This window comes from Nilaparvata lugens, chromosome Y (assembly GCF_014356525.2).
Source record: "Nilaparvata lugens isolate BPH chromosome Y, ASM1435652v1, whole genome shotgun sequence".
Taxonomy (NCBI): domain Eukaryota; kingdom Metazoa; phylum Arthropoda; class Insecta; order Hemiptera; family Delphacidae; genus Nilaparvata; species Nilaparvata lugens.
Window position 1 is genome coordinate 4,092,109 of NC_052519.1, and position 22,427 is coordinate 4,114,535.

At 37.5% G+C, this 22,427-nt stretch overlaps 1 protein-coding gene across 1 annotated transcript; it reads right to left on the reverse strand.

The window, feature by feature from the left end:
• Positions 1–20,591: 20,591 nt before the first annotated feature.
• Positions 20,592–21,365, reverse strand: LOC120355197 (protein NYNRIN-like). Its single transcript, XM_039443529.1, has one exon. It carries the CDS (start codon positions 21,363–21,365, stop codon positions 20,592–20,594), a length of 774 nt encoding a protein of 257 aa, XP_039299463.1.
• Between the last annotated feature and the right edge of the window lie 1,062 nt (positions 21,366–22,427).

Sequence of the window (22,427 nt, forward strand, 5' to 3'; positions counted from 1 at the left end):
TCTCAAGTAATTCCCACTCAAAGTATGTACCATACTTTATATAGTATGATTATATGGTAAATCATATAATCAATTATAACACCTAAACCAGAGATGCTCAAAACGTGGAAACCTGCACTAGAGTAGATGTCCATGAGACGCTACTCTCAACAGAAATTGACGTTTTGAGCCATCACAGTTCTTACGTAATTCCCACTCAAAGTATGTACCATGTTCTATATGGTAAATCAAAAAATCAATTATAGCACCTAAACCAGAGGTGCTCAAAACGTGGAAACCTGCACAAGAATAGAGGTCTACGAGAAGCTACTCTCAGCAGAAATTGACGTTTTGAGCCATCACAGTTCTCAAGAAATTCCAATTCATAGTATGTTTCAAGTACTATATGGTAAATCAAAAAATCAGTTATAATTTCTGAACTAGGGGTGCTCAAAACGTGGAAACCAGCACAAGAGTGGAGGTCTATGAGAAGCTACTCTCAGCAGAAATTGACGTTTTGGGCCATCACATTTCTCAAGTAATTCCCACTCATAGTATGTACCATGTACTAAATGGTAAATCAAAAAATCAATTATAACTTCTGAACTAGAGGTGCTCAAAACGTGGAAACCAGCACAAGGGTAGAGGTCACTGATGTTTATTTATTTTGAATTTCCACCAGGAGATAGGAGTAAGTCCTTGAATTTATATTTCTTTCAATTAATTTGATTGGTTTCATAATATTAGAGGTTTATTGTATTTAAAAAAGAAGTAGAAGGTATTTTTGAAAAAGTTGCATTATTTTCTTTTAATTTTGTATGAAAAAATATAGTTATCAGTTATCAACCGATTAATTCAAGTAATAAATGCCGATGAATAATAATTGATTCCTTCAATAATTGTAATTTTCATAAAAAATTGCTGATGTCCGGTATTACAAAAAACATTGAGAATTCGAAATCAGAACTCTCCCATCAATGGCCAAGTTTTACAAGCCGCGAAAATTGCTGAGTACAAATTGACTGAACTTAAATTGGCTAACCAGCAGACAGTCGCTCCACTCGTACAAAACGCGACTGTGCATAGAGCCTTACATGGTAATTTTTTTTCATCCAGTTTTACTGTTGGTAGCACTGCTGTAGAAGCAGATGTTCATTGCTCCCCTCCCACTCCCTTCTGTGATGATTGCAGCAACTATGCCACTATTATGCAACTATTGCATTCATTAAGTTTCAGTCTCTGTCTGAGTTGAGCAGTGAAGCAGAGCATACATACGTCTTTCCTGTTCTGATAAAGCAATTTCTCAGCCTACCTTGTTCTCTAACGCACACTTGAGAGGCTCAACATTGAAAGCTCAACGGTGAGTGTGATTGGGCTATAGCCTATAGGCTACGACGATTATATGAAATTGATTCAAAATGCCAAAACAGGGTACAGTTCCGGTCGATGAAATTCACCAATTACTGAATAACAATGAAACTATTTTTTCAATAGAAAAGTATCCCAATATCCCACCCAGAAACGATTCTCTTTGGACTGAATTGAGTTCCTTAATAACAAATGTATACAACGTTTCACCAAAAACAGTTCATCTGTGGTTCACGACTAACCGATATGGACTGCGAGATCGGTTCTGGCCACAGGACTACAACAATGACACTGATTCATCTGAGATCGGTGTCTCAACAAATTATTACGATGACAGTCTCTCTGATAATGACAGTATTGAAATGAAAGATACGAACGAATTTTCCATACTACTAAGCAAAGACGAATGCTTATAATTTCTAGACTCACCGATTTTTTGTATGTACTAAAAAATCTTTCTAATATATCCATCTTATTTATTTATGTTTAGAATGAAAATTAATACAATTATCATGTTTGGAATGTTGTGAAGTAAACAACTAAAAGACTTAACCTATTTCACTTCGGACTATGAGTAACCTTATCTAAATTTGGGAGAGGAATAGCACAAGGTTACCTTATTTTTTCTCTCCCTATCATTTTGATGATGTACTTATTGTGTCAATCAATAAAGAATGAAGAATAAAGAAGATAAAAGGCTCAGCCCAAATATATTGTTCCTCACCCAAATTTTAATGGATAATGTAATCATAAGTTCCATAGAATATCGCCTTCATATTTCTTATTTACTCAAATAAAAATTTAAGTCAAACACAGTTCAAGTCGATTAAATTCAAGTCAGATACAATTCAACACAAATTTTCAGTCCAAAGCTATAAATACTAAAAATTCTCGAAACCTCGTTCAACAATCAAACGTTTTTGTCTTTAATTTGTTTGGACTCAATCGAATTTTCAATGGGAACAGTCTCTATATTAATCTAATATCCTTCATATTTCTTATTTACTCAAATACAAATTCAAGTCAAACACAATTAAAGTCAAGTGAAATTCAAGTCGTTAACAATTCAACACAAATTTCCAGTCCAAAGCTATGAAAACTAAAAATTATTTAAACCTTGTTTAACAATTGAACGTTTTTATCTTTAATTTGTTTGAACTCAATCGAATTTTCAATGGGAACAGTCTCTATATTCATCCAATAACTACTAAATATTTATAAATTATAATATATAGTTTTTGAATACTAATACATGAGTGTCAATATTTTATCGATATTATAGATGTCCTACTATATTACCACTGAAACACCATTCTTACCAATATAATGTAATTACAGTATTATCTTTGTAAATTGTTTCAATGTACCTAATGTTACAAAATCTATGTATTTCTGATAATATAAATGAGTAATATTGAGTGATACTATTGTACTAATATAATATGAAATTGTATGATATGAGAGTATATTAATTATTATCATAGCCACCTCTAATACATGATTGGTGAAAAAGATTTTTAAAAATACCAGCTGATAATCTTTTCCTCCAATCATGTATTTGATTCTAGGCCTACACTGCGACGTTGCAATATCGTGGGACAGGGCCTTTTATTAGAGGTGGCTATGATATTATACCCAGTTAACTATAGTATTGATCAGTTCACATATGAATTTATCATGTTTTCATAGAAGAGAATATTATATAAATTATTATTATTTATCATAAATAACCACCTACATTTAAAGTAATATTTAAAGGTAATTATTTGTTATAATTTTCACGATAAGGTGAACCCTATCGATACTATTAACAGATTCTCTCCTGATAGGTTGTATCTGTTTCTATTCAACAGATATTATAATAATTTGAAATTGGAAGTGTTCAATTTTTAAATGTATATAATATAAACTCTACCTCTTATTGATTATCAATCTTCAATTATCTACAGTATTATGAAATAAGTTTTTTTTATAGATATTCATTTTATTCTATTTACTCTAAGCATTGTAGTTCTTGAAAAACTTCTTCTTTATTTACTTATTTCATTTTAATAACTACATATTACTCATTTCATAGTTATTTCACTTATTGAACTCAATATCAGGTTTGTGGAATATAAAGCCTTGATGTATTTTCTTGTTAAGAGTGCTAGTCATCCTCCACACAGCTTCAAACTGAAGAGGGACGCACTGTGGAAATGTATATAAAACTTATATCATAAAAATCTTTGAAAAATAATCTGTTTAATCATGTTTGTACTCTTTGTAAATAGAAGTGGAATACTTGAATTACTATTATTATCATTATAATATTATTATTACAGCAATTATAATTATGATGATTAGGGATTATTATTATTATAATTATTATCCTAATCTATCATTGACAATGATATGATTGACTATCATATCATTGACAATATTCGACTGACAATGAACCGCTATTGATATCTACTAGAAAATTTCAAATATCGTAACAGTAAGAAATATAACAATATACATACTTTGTAAATGAATTTTGATTGTAAATATTGTAAATATTGTAAATATTGTAAATATTGTAAATATTGTAAATATTGTAAATATTGTAAATAATGTAAATGTTGTAAATATGGGGACAGTGTGAAGGTACCTCCTCGAGTGACATTATTAGAATAGAATGTACGGTGTCCCTGGAAACAATGCCAAAAAGAGGAAGTTGGCATTGGCAAAACCTTCACAAGCCGAGTCAATATGGTATACCAGTAAATACATTTCCAGAATTTCAATGTGGAGGAAGAAAAAACATTTGAATTTTTTACAAGATATATACAATGTATGAATAGCAGTTGGGAAAAACTTGTGAAGTATCTGATTCGAAACTTCATTTTCCCCACTGGACAGATTTTAATGGTAATCCATATAAAAGAACATATTTTACATTTTTGGAAAATCATGGTTTATAGAAATGATATTCTTCTATTTTCCTCTTTCAAAATGAAGGGAAAAGTTAGACAAACTAAGAAAAAGAGGAAGCAGGAGGCATAATAATTTGCTGAATCCAACTATTAATAGTAACTTCTCCTGGAATCTACCCATATGCATGTATTCACGTTCTGAGTCCCACTGGTTTCGAAGTGTGAATGATTATCCTGTTCCCATATCCTATTATTTTAAAAGAGGTCCAGTTATTAATTTTTATATCTGGTTATTTATGTTCGACAGATCTCGAAAACGGCTCTAACGATTTCCACGAAATTTGGAAAAAAGTAGGTTTATGGTATAAAAATTCAATTGCACTACGTCTCATCCTTTGGGAGCCACGCTGAACGACATTAAAAGGATGATTCATCCTTGGAAGAACGAATGTTGTGCAGGTTTCCACGTTTTGAGCACCTCTAGTTCAGGAGTTATAATTGATTCTTTGATTTACAATATAGTACAGGAGACATACTATGAGTGAGAATTACTTTAGAGCTGTGATGGCTCAAAACGTCAATTTCTGCTGAGAGTAGCTTCTCATAGACCTTTACACTTGTGCAGGTTTCCACGTTTTGAGCACCTCTAGTTCAGGAGTTATAATTGATTTTTTGATTTACCATATAGTACAGGAGACATACTATGAGTGGGAATTACTTGAGAACTGTGTTGGCTCAAAACGTCAATTTCTGCTGAGAGTAGCTTCTCACGGAACTCTACTCTTGTGCAGGTTTCCACTTTTTGAGCACCTCTAGTTCAGGAGTTATAATTGATTTTTTGATTTACTATATAGTTAGCATTAAGTTAGCTCTCCAATTTTTGAGACGTCATATCTCAAAAACTGTGGGTGCTCAAAACGAAATAAAAGTTGCTCAAATCAGCTCAAAACGAGCTCAAAACTATGGTGTGTCTACTTTTTCGATTTCAAAAAGTGGAGAGCTGGCATTAAGTTGGCTCTCCAATTTTTGAGACGTCATATCTCGAAAACGGTGGGTGCTCAAAACGAAATAAAAGTTGCTCAAATCAGCTCAAAACGAGCTCAAAACGATGGCGTGTTTAGTTTTTCGATTTCGAAAAGTGGAGAGCTGGCATTAAGTTGGCTCTCCAATTTTTTAAACGTCATATCTCAAAAACGGTGAGTGCTCAAAACGAAATAAAAGTTGCTCAAATCAGCTCAAAACGAGCTCAAAACGATGGCGTGTTTATTTTTTCGATTTCGAAAAGTGGAGAGCTGGCATAAGTTGGTTGTTTAGTTTTTCGATTTCGAAAAGTGGAGAGCTGGCATTAAGTTGGCTCTCCAATTTTTTAAACGTCATATCTCAAAAACAGTGAGTGCTCAAAACGAAATAAAAGTTGCTCAAATCAGCTCAAAACGAGCTCAAAACGATGGCGTGTTTAGTTTTTCGATTTCGAAAAGTGGAGAGCTGGCATTAAGTTGGCTCTCCAATTTTTTAAACGTCATATCTCAAAAACGGTGAGTGCTCAAAACGAAATAAAAGTTGCTCAAATCAGCTCAAAACGAGCTCAAAACGATGGCGTGTTTATTTTTTCGATTCGAAAAGTGGAGAGCTGGCATAAGTTGGTTGTTTAGTTTTTCGATTTCGAAAAGTGGAGAGCTGGCATTAAGTTGGCTCTCCAATTTTTTAAACGTCATATCTCAAAAACAGTGAGTGCTCAAAACGAAATAAAAGTTGCTCAAATCAGCTCAAAACGAGCTCAAAACGATGGCGTGTTTATTTTTTCGATTTCGAAAAGTGGAGAGCTGGCATTAAGTTGGCTCACACTTTTTGAGACGTCATATCTCAAAAACGGTGGGTGCTCAAAACGAAATAAAAGTTGCTCAAATCAGCTCAAAACGAGCTCAAAACGATGGCATGTTTGTTTTTTCGATTACAAAAGTGGAGAGCTGCTCTCCAATTTTTGAAACGTCTCATCTCGAAAACGGTGGGTGCTCAAAACGAAATGAAAGTTGCTCTAATCAGCTCAAAACGAGCTCAAAACGATGGCGTTGATTGATTGATTGAGTACTTTATTTATGTAGATTACAATATATACTGTCTTATACACTTATATACAATAGCTTACAATACAGCAAAATTATAGATGAATTTACATGATATAGACTAAGAAAATAATTATTGAACTGTATATGATATGAAAACGCAATTTGTAATATAATACTATAGATAATAATTATATTGTTATGCATCTACATGAATTGGCGGAGCTTGGACATATCAATGTCCATTCTTCGGGAAGAATATTAAAAATATCCTCCCCACTAACTCTCTACCAAAACGTTAATTTCATTATTCAAACTAAGGATTTATTCATTAATGGAAATATTGTAAAAGTTTTAATCAATATGAATATTTAAGAGAAAAAAACAGAAAATTTATAAAGTTAAATAATTATATAGGTAGATAAGATCAAATAATTGATTATAAAATGAAGTAGGCTGAAAGTAGATCAGGGTAATCAACTTTCAGTAATATACAGCAGTATGCAGTGGATAATTGAAATAACATGAGTTTATATAATATATATATATATAATACAATTCGTTCTATAACAGGTTTAAAGGTTTGTATTTGTGGGATGGGTGGGGGATGGTTGTTATGTGATCGTTCTAGGGCCGGACAGTTTCAGTCATTTCTTCCAAAAGATGTTTTTTTAAAGTCAGGATGAAGCTCGCTCGGCTCTCGATGGACCTGATAGAAGCAGGAAGTGCATTCCATGCACGACAGGCACTGACTTAGAAGGATTTTGTGAAAATAGTAGTTCGATGATTGGGTATCCTTAAAGTACTTTCTCCGGTTCTAGTATGTGAAGCATCTATCCTCCTACCTTCAGAGACAAATTTGAAATCATCTTTAAAATAGTTCGGATTACCGTATTTTAAGATATCTCTAACAAGCTTGACTATTCGAAAAAGCCTTTGATTGGGAAGCTTCAATGTTGAACTAGCAATGTGGGCTGGGGTGATATGATCATGGCGTTGGAGAGAGTAGACGAAACGTAGACAATAATTTTGGCAACGCTGTAGTTTATCATTCAGAGTGACTTGCATATCGTTAAGAACAGAATTACAATACATTAAATGTGGGAAGATGAGAGATTGAACCAATAATAATTTAATGTTTCTAGGGAGAATATCGTGCATTTTCTTCAATGCATGCATTGCTGAGAATACCTTTTTACAAGTTTTGTTCACTTGTTCTGACCAGTCAAGAGTACTATTCATAATAATGCCTAAATTTTTAACTGAGCTACAGTAAGGAATGTCATTACCATCTACACTAATTTTGTGAATCGATTCAAGGTCAATATTGTTTATAAGACGAGAATATCCAATTATAATGAGTTGTGTTTTGATGGGATTAAGCTTAAGGACATTTTTCCTTGTCCATTCCACTATCGAATTGATATCCTGATTCATTATCCCAACTGTTCCATTAATTTTTGTTATGGGACAGCTTAAATAGATTTGAAGGTCGTCTGCATAAGTATGGAAACTGGAGAATTTGATAATGGAAGAAAGGTCATTAGCATACAAAGTGAAGAGGAGAGGGCCTAAAATTGAACCTTGTGGTACTCCATGCATAACGTTTTTCCAAGTAGACTTTTTGTCACCGACAGATACACATTGTTTCCTACCTAATAGATAGGATTAAAACCAAACTAACGAGTTGTGACTGAAACCAAGAATAGCCAACTTATTCAGGAGGACTGTATGATCAACAGTATCAAATGCTTTAGAAAAATCAAATAGGGTGAGGATGGTGCATTTTCTTTGGTCCATAGCTAATCTTATATCATCAGTGACACGGAGCAGAGCTGTTTCAGTTGAATGGAATTTTCTAAAGCCCGATTGAAAGTTATGAAGCTTACTATTGTTGTCTAGAAATTTTACAACTTGAGCATGAATGAGTCTTTCTAGCACTTTGGACAATGCAGGTAAAATACTGATTGGTCTAAAATCCTCAACTTTATTGGGTGATGGAACTTTATTTAGAGGGCGAACCAGAGCAAACTTCCAGTTTTCAGGGAAAATGCCTTCTTCAAGTGACTTGTTGAGAATGTATGTAATGGTTGGTAAAACAGCAAATAACATCTTCTTGATAAATTTAATAGGAATTTTGTCTACACCCATAGCATTACTATGAATACGTTGAATTGCTCTGAAAGTGTCTTCTTCTGAGATTGGATGGAAATGAAATTGATCAGTGATTGGTAAATCTAAGTTTGTAACCTGCTCTTCAAGATCATCGATATGATTAGCAATGACAACTTCGTCGCGTTGGTTAGAGTGTGAAACGAAATGGTCATTTATATTGTTCAATGGTAAGTTTATTTGTGGATTCGGTTTCTGTTTGCCAAGCCCGAATTCTTTTATTCCCTGCCAAGTGATTTAGAGTCTTGTCTATTGTTTGTCATAAACGAATTCAAGTACCTAATCTTTGAGTTCCGTAATTCCTGTTTAACTCTATTTCTAAGGCTCCTATACTCTATCAAACTGTCCAAGTCAAATGTCTTTTTAAATTTTCTATGTGCTTTGTCTCTACGTTCCATAATCTTAAGTATGTCTTCAGTCATCCACGGTACTCGTCGTTTTCTATCAATCCTCCTTGTCACATAAGGTGCATGTTTGTCATACAAAGTCAAAGTCCAATTCTCGAAAGTCTCTACCATGTCATCAACTGAGGGTAACGCTTCAATTTGATGCCATGGAGTCTGAGCCACATCAGTCAGGAAGGCGGCTTCATTAAAGTTTTTGAAGTCTCTATAAGTGATAATTCTCTGTTCTGGCTAAGGTATCTTATGGGAAAGTACACAGTAGATCAAATCATGTCCAGAAATAGCTGGGACTGGGATTTGGCCTGCTTGAACAACCTCGTTAGGATCACTAACAATGAGAAGGTCAATGAGTGTGTCAGATACATTAGTATGATGAGTTGGATCGAGAGGTAAAATAGTCATGCTTAGGCATTGGAAAATAGTAGTCAGTTGAAAGTAGTCAAAGTTACGATTTGTCATGTTCAAGTCGGTGTTCATATCCCCCATAGCTAGTATACGGCTATAACAAGGCATAAGAGAAAGCAAGGCACTTTCGAAATCTGTAAAATGACCTATTTTTGGTGGGCGATAACAGATACCAACGAGTAATTTATCAGTACTAGATAGGATAATTCAAGTAGCATGAACTCTGGTCTGGAACAATACTCTTGTTTAGATGTGATTAAAACTTTTGTTTTGATACCATCTTTCACATAAATTGCTACACCCCCACAAGCTTTATTCAATCTATCATTCCGGAAAAGATTATATCCAGGTAATGCAACAAAATTTGATGAAATACTAGGCTTCAAAAATGATTCGGAAATTCCAATTATATTGAAGTCCTGAAAACGGAAGATTGCTCTGAGTTCATCAATGTGGCAGCTGAGGGATTGGACGTTAAGGTGAGCAGCCTTGAAAAGTTTTTTGGAAGAGTGGAGCTTATTTGCTAGAAACTTACCTGCGTCATCATCATTATTATTGAAATAATCATACCTACATGAGGGCGAGCGAGCTGACGTGTCAGTGGGAGGCATCATGGAAGCAGCAGACCAATCGTGAACCGACCTCAGAACGACACATGACGAGGAAAATGGGGATGAAACTGATAAAACTTAACCTAAATGAAAAAGTCTCTTGATTCGAGTGCATCCTGTATGCCTTGACAGTTCGGCTCCCTTCACTATTTAAAAACACTAGTTCAAAAAAATTCACTAAACACATCAATAAGATGTAGATGTTGTGATCTGTGGAGTTACGGTGATGAATAATTCACCTAATGGTGAATACGATGAAGATTGAGGAAGAGTTGGTAGTGGGAGATCTAGTCCAAGTTGAGATAGAGCGAGTAGGTATCCAGTAGTGGAAGAATCGAGTCCGAGTGGAGGTAGAGCGAGAAGGTATCCAGTAGTGGAAGATCGAGTCGAAGTGAAGATTGTGTGAGTAGGAATCCAGTAGTGGAAAAGATCGAGTCCAAGTGGTGACAGACAGAGATGAAATCCAGTGGTGGAAAATCGAGTCCAATTTGAGATAGAGAGAGATGGAATCCAGTAGTGGAAGATCGTGTTCAAGGTGGAGATAGAACGAAAAGGGATCCATTAAAAACTGCAAAAGAGAAGAAAAAGCCAGCAGAGAAACGAAAGATCTTCGAAGAAAGTTATCAATTGAGAAAAGATACATAATACAACTGATAATGAATAATATTTGCATAAAATGGAAGAGGAATAGTATGATTTGATGTGAGAAAGAACCGAATATCAAGTATGGATATTAGTGGAAAGTAATCAGATAGAAAGAGAAAAGGAAGAAAGAGAACTAATAGAGATAGAAAGAGAAATAAACATTTGAACATGCTGGATAGCTAGTGGAAAAATCACAGGGAAAATAATGATAATAATGGGGAAGAAGAGAAGAGAAAGAAGGAATGTGCACAATTGAGAAGAAATTATGAAACTGAACTATAGAATATGAAATAGAACATCGTATTGTGATCTTGAATTGATCAAGGAAAGAAGAAGAAGAAGAAAAGAAAAAGAAAGAGAAGGAGAAGAAGAAGACGAAGAAGAATAGAAAAGGATAATAATCATCATTGCAAAAATCAAGAAATGAGAAAGAAAAATAAGAAGTAGAGGAGACGCTTGAGAAAGAGCTAGATTATTTTAGATAAGTTTCAAATAGGATTGAACGGTGAAGTTTAAAAAATATTATATAGTGATAGAAGTATAATTAACTATTGGGAGTTGCAATAACGATAAAAGTAGTAAATTGAGTACTGTAATATTTTAGTGATGAATGTCAAAGATAACGTTAAATGAAACACAGCCTTTATAAGCATATGAACAGACTACCCCCCTCTCTGTTCCATCAATAACTCTTCACACATTAGCTTTCATTGTTCGAGCTGTGGCAATAGTAGAAGATCATTATTTATACCTAATATAGAAGAGATTACTATCTATACTATAGATTACATCTATATCTATAACGTATGTAAATCATCCATTTATTTGTAATTTAGCATTTCGAAAATAATTATTAATTATGAATTAAGAATAGATTTAATTATTAATTATGAATAAGAATAATAAAGAATTAAGCATTTCGAAAATAATTATTAATTATGGAACTACTTTTGGTAAGAGATGTAATTATTAGTAAGAATAGAGATATGATTTTCTTAGTCCCCTCTGGAGTAAGTATTGATGCATTGAACGTAGTTTTGGGAATTAATATCAAGATAATCAGTATTAACAAATGTGGATCTCTAGTTTGAAATAATTGCCTTATTATAATCATAAATAGCAGTGGAAGGATTCATTATAGAACAGAAGGCCAGCTCATGAGAAATGCCAAGGTATATCTACTGTGAAATCTATTAATACGAATTTCCTATTTGTAGTGAAGGGCACCTTAGTCATTGAATCCTGAAATGATTTAATTTACCTTTATTTTTTGAAGGTCGGTCATCCTCTCGACTGTGTGGACCCTCTTGGATCCTCCCTCGCCGATAGAGATCTTAATCCTCCCGTCGGATGACCAGACATTCCTGTGCCCATGACGGTCGGCCGCAGCGTTGAGGATTTTGAGACGCTCCGCAGTCAGATCATCGCGAATGGTGACGCCGGAACCCTTCAGCTTCCTTTTAGCGTCGAAGATCATTTTCCTGGTCCGGTAGCTGCAGAGTCGAACTATGATGGGTCAATCCTTGGGTTTAGCTTGCCCTTGTTGAGGTGGTTGACGCCTTCCAACGCGATGAGAGCGGTTTACATCCGCCAGAGTCACGGGCACGTTCAGCTTCTTGTTGAAGACATCGAGTGCCAGCAAGTCCGTGTCTTCTTTGTCGCTCTCCGGGATCCCAAAAATACGTATGGAATGTCGGCGCCCATATTGCTCGAGGTCGTCGACCTTCAGGTGACAAGACACCTCCAGCTCACGAGTTCTATCCTGCAGCTGTTTGTTTTCCTCCTTCAATGCCTGAAGTTCCTCGAAAATTGACTTCACAGCCATTGATACAGCACAATGGACAGACTCTTCGATTTGCTGTCGAATAATTCGGAGTGTCTCTTCAGACAGTGATCCAGAAATAGCTGGCCCTGGCTTTGGAGCATTGACCTCATTCTTCAGCGTGCCTCTGTTCGGTCGAACCATCGTGTACTGTTAGGTGGATTTACACTTTTATAGGCTAGGCGAGAAGGTGAACTGAAGAATTAGGAATGTTTTTTCAAGATAAATAAAAAGAGTGTGAGTTAATCAGAAATATAATTACACTATTGAATTTAGCTCGAGAAACTGAATAACTTGATGTATAATATCTAGTGAATTGAACTGTATAACCCTACGAAATATCTGTTAGAAGACGGAGCCGAGCTGACACACATTTACCCACTCGACATAGAAAGAGAGGGGGCGTTGAGAGATTTCAAAAATATTTTAGTGGAGAGCCAACTTAATGTTGGTTTTGTGAGGAGTGAAACGGGTCATAAATGTAAAAAAATATTATCTAAAGTCAGATAGTTGAGTTGACAGTTGTGTCTTCTAGAAATGCTCTTATTCGAATATTCTAATAAGAAAATAGAATTTCTCCCTAGTGAAATCTTTCTTTCGTACTAAAAAATCTTTCTAATATTTCCATCCATCTTATTTATTTATGTTTAGAATGGAAATTAATACAATTATCATGTTTGAAATGTTGTGAAGTAAACAACTAAAAGACTCAACCTATTTCACTTCGGACTATGAGTAACCTTATCTAAATTTGGGAGAGGAATAGCACAAGGTTACCTTATTTTTTCTCTCCCTATCATTTTGATGATGTACTTATTGTGTCAATCAATAAAGAATGAAGAATAAAGAAGATAAAAGGCTCAGCCCAAATATATTGTTCCTCACCCAAATTTTAATGGATAATGTAATCAGTTCCATAGAATATCGCCTTCATATTTCTTATTTACTCAAATAAAAATTTAAGTCAACACAATTCAAGTCGATCAAATTCAAGTCAGATACAATTCAACAAAAAATTTTCAGTCCAAAGCTATAAATACTAAAAATTCTCGAAACCTCGTTCAACAATCAAACGTTTTTGTCTTTAATTTGTTTGAACTCAATCGAATTTTCAATGGGAACAGTCTCTATACTAATCTAATATCCTTCATATTTCTTATTTACTCAAATACAAATTCAAGTCAAACACAATTAAAGTCAAGTGAAATTCAAGTCGTTAACAATTCAACACAAATTTCCAGTCCAAAGCTATGAAAACTAAAAATATTTAAACCTTGTTAACAATTGGACGTTTTTATCTTTAATTCGTTTGAACTCAATCGAATTTTCAATGGGAACAGTCTCTATATTCATCCAATAACTACTAAATATTTATAAATTATAATATATAGTTTTTGAATACTAATACATGAGTGTCAATATTTTATCGATATTATAGATGTCCTACTATATTACCACTGAAACACCATTCTACCAATATAATGTAATTACAGTATTATCTTTGTAAACTGTTCCAATGTACCTAATGTTACAAAATCTATGTATTTCTGATAATATAAAGAGTAATATTGAGTGATACTATTGTACTAATATAATGTGAAATTGTATGATATGAGAGTATATTAATTATTATCATAGCCACCTCTAATACATGATGGTGAAGATTTTAAAAATACCAGCTGATAATCTTTTCCTCCAATCATGTATTTGATTCTAGGCCTACACTGCGATGTTGCAATATCGTAGGACAGGCCTTTTATTGAGGTGGCTATGATATTATACCCAGTTAACTATGGTATTGATCAGTTCACATATGAATTATCATGTTTTCATTGAAGAGAATATTATATAAATTGTCACTATTTACCTCCCTATTTTAGTCTCATAGTTTATTAAAATAAATGAATGATGTAAATAAATTTCAAATGAGAGGCGATATAAATTAAATTGATTGAGAGTCTATTTCAGTTATCTTACCAAGAATATGAAATACTGTGTTTGGATTATTAATAAAAGTACTTGAAAAATGTATATTTTGTTTGTTTCTCAGTTTTTTTACTTTCCTTGCCCTATTACCATAGGTAAGGAAAGTATTGCTTTCCGAAAAAAATTAAGGTGCTTCAATTTTCAAATTTCTATACGTTTCAAGGTCCCCTGAGTCCAAAAAAGTGGTTTTTGGGTATTGGTCTGTATGTATGTGTGTGTGTGTGTGTGTGTGTGTGTGTGTGTGTGTGGTGTGTGTGTGTGTGGTGTGTGTGTGTGTGTGTGTGTGTGTGGTGTGTGTGGTTGTGTGTGTGTGTGTGTGTGTGTGTGTGTGTGTGTGTGTGTGTGTGTGTGTGTTGTGTGGTGGTGGTGTGTGTGTGTGTGTGGTGTGTGTGTGTGTGTTGTGTGTGTGTGTTGTGTGTGTGTGGTTGTGTGTGTGGTGTGGTGTGTGTGTGTGTGTGTGTGTGTGTGTGTGTGTGTGTGTGTGTGTGTGTGTGTGTTGTGTGTGTGGTGGTGTGTGGTGTGTGGTGTGTGTGTGTGTGTGGTGGTGTGTGTGTGTGTTGTGTGTGTGTGTGTGTGTGTGTGTGTGTGTGTGTGTGTGTGGTGTGTGTGTGTGTGTGTGTGTGGTGTGTGTGTGTGTGGTGTGTGTGTGGTGTGTGGGTGTGTGTGTGGTGTGTGGGTGTGTGGTGTGTGTGTGGTGTGTGTGTGGTGTGTTCTGTGTGTGTGTGTGTGGGTGTGGTGTGTGTGGTGTGTTGTGTGTGTGTGTGTTGTGTGTGTGTGTGTGTGTGTGTGTGTGTTGTGTGTGTGTGTGTGTGGTGTGTGTGTGTGTGTGTGTGTGTGTGTGTGTGTGTTGGGGTGTGTGTGTGTGTGTTGTGTGTGTTGTGGTGTGTGTGTGTGTGTGTGTGTGTGTGTGTGTGTGTGGGTGTGGTGTGTGTGTGTGTGTGTGTGTGTGTGTGTGTGTGTGTGTGTGTGTGTGTGGTGGTGTGTGTGTGTGTGTGTGTGTGTATGAGTGTATGTGCGTCTGTGTACACAATATCTCATCTCCCAATTAACGGAATGACTTGAAATTCAGAACTTAATGTCCTTACATTATAAGGATCTGACAAGAACAATTTCGATCAAATGCAATTCAAGATGACGGCTAGAATGAAGGAAATGTTGTCAACAACAGGATTTTTCGCGATTTTCTCGAAAACGGCTCCAACGATTTCGATTAAATTTATACCTAAAATAGTCAAAATATATGTAATATTATGATACAATAAACAATCTATAGATTACTCACTCGATTTCCCTCGCTGGAGTGGCTTATCGAGTCTTAAGATTACATCTAGTGATGTGAAATTCCCAGGAATTTAAGATCGAGGAAATATTCCCAGGGAAGTGGTTGCTACTTGCTAAACTAGGTGACAATTTAACAATGATGATAATCTGTGCATTTGAATGAACGAATCTACTAAAAGCTCCCAAACAATCAAGGATTGAAATAGAGATTTATTGATATCAGTATAATTTCAATAAATATTATAGAAGAGAATAAACACCCCCTCAGTTTACATGGGTGCGCAGCCGTGGTATAGACTGCAAGAATGTCTATCGAACATTCTTATATATTCTTATGTATTCTTATATATTTATTTTTTTTTTGGAAAATTAACCAAGTCATGAGACAAAGATATCACCGGTTACAGTATCATTGGTCGTGTCGAACAATTCTTGGTGTTATTTAAAGAAAAATCTTCGTCATTCAATATGAGATTTATATACAATACTCATCCACCCCGCTTGTTCATTGAATTCGAAATTGGATAAGGTACTTTCTTTTAAGGTGTTGAATAAGGGCGGAAGCTCATTGTATTCTGGTTGGGCGTCAAAATGACGAGAAACATATCCAGTCATCACAACTCGGCTAAATCAAAAGACTACACACCAACAAAAGCCATACGAATTTACTTTTTAAAAGAAAATTCATCACTAATGGACACAAGAGACTTTGTGCATGAAAGTCCAGAATAATAATAAAGTTCAGAGCATTTCCAAAGAAACGAGTAACAATCAGCTCTGAAGCGTCCTTGGAGAATAAAGGAGATGTCGTCGAAATTCATTATAATAGAATCGGCACTAGTCTAGAGTCTAGTCTTCATTTCTATAGTTAATAACAAAAGTTGAGCGTACTCATTCTCTTAGTTCGCACGCTTTCAGTGAAGGAATTTCCAAATAGACTTTTGTTTAGCTAGCTTGTTTGAGAAGGGCCGCCCCAGCATTCTTTTTCTTCAAAGCGCGATTCTGGATGGAGAACCAGCCCTTTGGCTATTGCCAATTTGGAGTGGGATACTATGAAAAGTATTCTTCGAAAGTGGGGGGACACTGGTTCAATATGAATTCATTGTTAAATTCGAGTTGTTCTTGGATATTCAATTAAAGTAGATAGGCTGTCCATGATATTAATAGATAGAGGATGCCTTCTGGTTTATTTTATTCTGTGTTGCTCATAGTGCCATGCGATGTTGTATCATCTAATCATTGACAAACAAGTATAGATCCCCACTGATAGTTCATGTTCATCTTATCTTAAACTCCTATACTATAAATTGACAATTGATTATTGTTTACGAATCACTACCGTACCGTACTAAACATGCAACAAATTGATTATAATTATTATTATTATTATTATAATTAGGTATTTGATTTTAATGAAACAAATGTGTATTCAAAATCATTCAGCTGCTTTCAAGCCAATTAAATCTGCACTTGATCAAATACACAGCTGCAAGATCAATGAAAAAGTGGTTCAACTGATGAGAGCACAGTAGTTATTTCAAGTCCTTTGAAGTTTGCAATTGTTTAAAATTTTCTTGTAATAAGCTTTGAATTAATTGCTTTTTAGGAAGGCTCCAGTTAATAGAGAGAACCTTCTATGACAATCTCATTAGAGTGCATAGAGAGATTGCGGTCAACCGACCGAAAAAAGACAAAGTTACTCACGATGTCAAGAAGGCGATCCGTCGTCTTATAAACGGCGAGATCACAATAATACACTTTCTGAGTGCAGTGGCTCATGGTGCCGACAACATTATCAATAGGCCACTGCCTCAGAATGAGTGGTTCCTTCTTGACATCGCTGGAGAGGAAGAAGTAATGTGAGAAGGTAAGAGTCAGATTGGCAAGATAACCATTACAATCAATGGTCGACAGCCAAAAAGTTACATATTACTTGTACCTTAATTTTAGTATGTGGGAATTATCATTTATATTAAAGCGACAGAGTAATTTTTAAATAGTTATTATTCATTTCAAATGGGACCCCCGATGAATCCTGATGTCATAATAATTATTCTTGTGGAAGAAATATTTAGCTGTATCCATAATTTTTACCAACTCTGCACTAGTGACATCCTGGGTTGGAGAACTCACTCATGAAATGTTGCATTGTAATTTTTGAAACACGCAACTTTTAATTATACAGAGTTGATTGAAATTATGAAAACAGCTAAATATTTCTTTTACAAGAATTATTTGGAAGGATGTTTTATTGGGGATCATATTTGAAATGAAAAATTACTCTTTCGCTTCAACATCTTTGTCCCTCATATGAATCGAAATTCATTTTTTTTTTAAATGAGAAGATGGTCATGTGAGATACATGATTTCAATACAGAGTTCCAAGAGAAAACCGCACATTGATATCTCAACCCTCATCAATTTTTTGATGTAAAAGTTGCAAATTAGCTGAAATCATGTGTCAGCCCAAGAAGGACTGTCTGTGTGACAGCTCCCAAATAGCCTCAGCTGATGTTATGAATGACAATGAATGGAAAAACTGTAGTAATTGCATGCAATGAATTCTTCAGCTGGCTTAATGATAAATAACAACAAATGTTTTTCTTGAGCAATTTCAATGTCTTTTTTGTTATATCCTGAAATTGGACGAAGGAGTCGGTAAATTTTGTTGTCCAACGAGCCTGAGCTGTAAAGAGTCGAAGAGTATGTGTTCATAATTTGAAGTTGATTGATCAAATCTTTCAAAAGTTATTGTTGAATATTCACTCAGACGGACAACGACTTTGGCCTTGAGTTGAGAGTAAAAACTCGCTAATGCTCGATTAAATATTTTCTATGGATTCTATGTGCATTTTTATTGACTTGTATGCATTTTAGTGTGATGTTACTATAATTATATATATGTCCTAAATATTTATTGATAATCTACAGATGTGGTTCAATCAGACTAATCATGTGATGATATGATGTAAGGAACTCCTGACTCATAAACTAATATTACTGTGTTCATTCAAATAACTGATTTAAAAATAATTAATTTTCATCTTTTCAGATTCACCGTATCTCCAGAAGAGGTTGTAAATATTAGGTAGATAGGAAATATAATTAGGTAGATAGGAAATATTATTAGGATGGATCTTGATATGGCGGAAGGTGTGGCTTGTTCATCAATTGGGCTAGTCAGTCGGGTCGAGCGAGGGGTTTGTTACCACTGTCTGAAAAAATGGCTTTTGGTGGCCCTGAAAAAGGGCCAAGTTTGTTACTGGTGGCCCTGAAAAGGGACCAAGATTGTTGCTGGTGGCCCTAAAAGGGACCAAGGCAGGCTAGATGTTTAGTAGTCATCGACTGGCGCGATACCACGCCGTGCGAGGGTCCTGGGCAGGTCCGTCTGGTGCGAGAGCAGGCCGGCAGGGGCTCAAGTCAATGGTTCGCAGTCTCCACTCTGATTTACCCGGGCTACGGAGAGGGCTGGCCGGGTGATCTACTAGCCAGAGGTCGTGCCGAATCTCCGCCGGGAGGACCTCCTCGACCACTTCCTCGTTTAAAAGGGGCCTTCAGTCAAACCCCAAGCAGGCAGGGTTGTAGGCTTCCGCTGCACACACTCCGATGTCGGTTCGGCACCCAACCCGGGCATCCAGAACCACGCGCCAGTTGTCAGGCTGGGGCGCTAAGTCTTGGGGCGCAGCTGGCGCGGCGGTGTACAGCCTCAGCCTCTCCTCCACCTGGCGAAGCCGATGTAGGGACCTCCTCTTCTGGATTCGGCGGATGGCTCGGTTCCTCCTAGGCATCAGCTGGGTAGTAGACAAGAAAGACACCTCAGGTTGCGGTTAGTCTCGCCGTGGTTCCCTCATTGGCCTGCTCGCTGCTCTGCTCCTGGTCTCGGTAGTGGTCTCGGCTGGTAGTGGTCTCTGGTAGTGGTCTCGGCTGGTGGTCCCTTCTGGCTCTTCATGGGAAGGCTGCTAGTGAGCAAGTGCTATCGAGGGTAGCTGAGTAGCCCCCTTTTATTCACAGTCCCTGAGTTCACCTGCGCTGCTATTGGCCGGCGGTGTTCGGCCAATGGAAACGCAGGAACGGGTGGCGGCGACTGAGGTGCACCCTGGTGGCGGGTGGGTCAACCACTCATTTGGTTGATGCGTGGCATGGGGAGCAGAGCAGAGCGGCAGGCTGAAAGGTAGCAAACGCGAGGGAGGTATCAATTCCCCCCCCCCCCGTTTGAGGTAGCCACGGCGAGAATTTATTGATTGCAAAAAACAAGATACAATGTTACAAAATATACAAAAGTGCCAATGGGTGATAATTTTACAGAAGTGAGACCAGAAGGGTCTCCCCCAACAGGTGGGTTGTGGTCGATAATTACAGAAATAAGACCAGAAGGGTCTCCCCCAACAGGTGGGTTGTTATTCCAAGAGATGTTGCTGGTCGGTGGTTGGAGCCAAGCGTAGTTGAGTCTCATACACCTTGATGGTCTCGTTGTCACGGGTGATCCAGTAGACAGCTCCTTGGTTGTGGGCGACCGTATATGGTCCCTTCCATCTGGGTGCTAGGCCCACATGGAATTTCTGAGCCTTGTTTGAGAGTTGATGATTCCGTGTGAGCACCTGGTTGCCGATCTAGTAATGAGGCTGTGTCTCGGCTATCGAGTCTCCCTTCCTATTGAGATAATTTTCTTGGTTCAACATGGCTTCGCGTTGGATTGCAGTTAGCGTGTGTAGACGCTGGTTGATATGGTCTTTGTGCGGTTCGATTTGATTTTCGGGCCAGTGGCTCCATTCCCCTGGCCGTGGAAGGGTTTGGCCAAACAGGATTTGACTGGGGCTGTATCATGTTGCCGTGTTCTGTCGATTTTGCAGGGTGAATAGCACGGATGGTAGTTGGTTCTCCCATTCTTGGTGTTGTTCTTGTAGGCGGATCCGTAGTCCCTTCTTGAGTTCCTGGTTCCTTCTCTCGGTAGGGTTGGCTCAGGGGTGATAAATTGGCGTGGTGTAGTGTAAGACTCCCCATTTGAGACAGAGTTTGTTGCATAGTTTCCCCATAAACTGAGTGCCATTGTCGGAGAGTAGGATTTTTGGGTATCCCCATCTGGGGAACAGGTGCGTATCCATCGTGCGGCCAATCGTGTTGGCGTCGCCATGAGGCAGCGGGTAGGCTTCTATCCACCTGGAGAAAGAATCAGTGATGACCAATATGAATCGATTTCTTTGCTTGGAGAGTGGGTAGGGGCCCATCAGATCGAAACATACGGTTTCCCATGGTCTAGTAGACCATTGCAGTCGTTGTGTAGGTTCGTGATTCCGGTTGTATGCTTTTGAGCAGCTACACAGCAGGCAATTTTGAACGTACGCGGTTATCTGCGCCTCCATACAGGGCCAAGTGTAGTATGTAGCAATGTTTCGGTAGGTTTCGGCGTAGCCTGGATGTCCCATTAGATCATCGTCGTTATAGCGGAACAGTAGACGGGTGCGAAAGTTGGGCGGTATGACTATTCGCCAACTGTCACATGTCTTCTTCTCCCAGAGTCGGTTGTGTAGGCAGTAACTGGTGAGGAATACTTGATCAGTTCCCGGTTGATCCTCCAACGGTCGGGGTTCGATCTCCATCCATCGTTGCACCTGCGCGTTGATCTGGTAGTCTGTGGCCTGTGCTTTCCGAATCTCTTCTAACAGGTCAGTTTCGGTTGCGATGCTTGCTAGCGTAGCGGGTTCACTGGTGACTGGCAGGATGTCGAGAGGCATGGTTCATTCTAGTTGTTGACTAGTCTCCTCAACTTTTTCGTTGTCGGGTTGCCATGACAGTGCGTCGGCGAACTGATTCTCTTTACCCTGGCTGTGTTCTAGGGTTTAGTCAAATTCTTGTAGGAGCAGGGCCCATCGAGTGAGTTTGGCGCGGCTGTCCTTTGCAGTTTGTAACCAGGTAATCACCTCATTGTTGGTACGGAGTATGAATGGCCTGCCTTTCAGGTAAGGGCGATATCGCTATATTGCCCAGACAACCGCAAGGCACTCTTGTTCGTTACTGTGATACTGTTGTTCCGTGTGGCTCAGCTTGGCACTGGCATATGCGATCACCTTACGGTCATTGTTGATTTCTTGGTATAGGACAGCCCCTATACAGACCTTGCTGGCTCTGTCTGTAGGATGAAGGTCTTGGAGAAAGCTGGTCGACAGAGTGGTTGGATGTTGGCGGTCAATGCTAGTAGGCGGCGGAAAGCTGTCTCTTCTGTTGATGACCATTTCCATCGCATCTTCATGCTAAGTAGCTCAGACAGAGGCGCACAAACGTCAGCGGTGTTGGGTAAAAATTTTCGTAGCCAGCCAATTACTCTGAGAAATTCTCGCAGTTTCTTTCTGGTGGTGGATGGTTGGGCAGAAGTCACAGCTAGGATAGCCTGCGGTTTTGCTTGGTTGCCCTCGGAGGTGATTATGTGACCGAGGTATTCAAGTTGCTTGCAGCCGATCTGGCATTTTGCTGCTGAGACAGAGAGATTGTATAGATTTAACCGTTCAAACACTTTGGCTAAGTGTAGTAAGTGTTCTTCCCAGGTATCCGAGTACACAATGGTGTCGTCGAGATAATTGTAGCAGAACTTGTCAACGTATTCACTCAGTAACTTGTTCATCATGGATTGGAAGCAGCTGGGTGCATTTCGTAGGCCGAAAGGCATGACCTTAAATTGTAGCTTTTTGCCGTAGGGAGTGGTGAAGGCCGTGTAAGGTCGAGACTGGGGTGCGAGTGATACCTGCCAGTATCCCATCCATAGGTCGAGTGAGCTGAATATTTTTGGAGTTCCCAGGCTT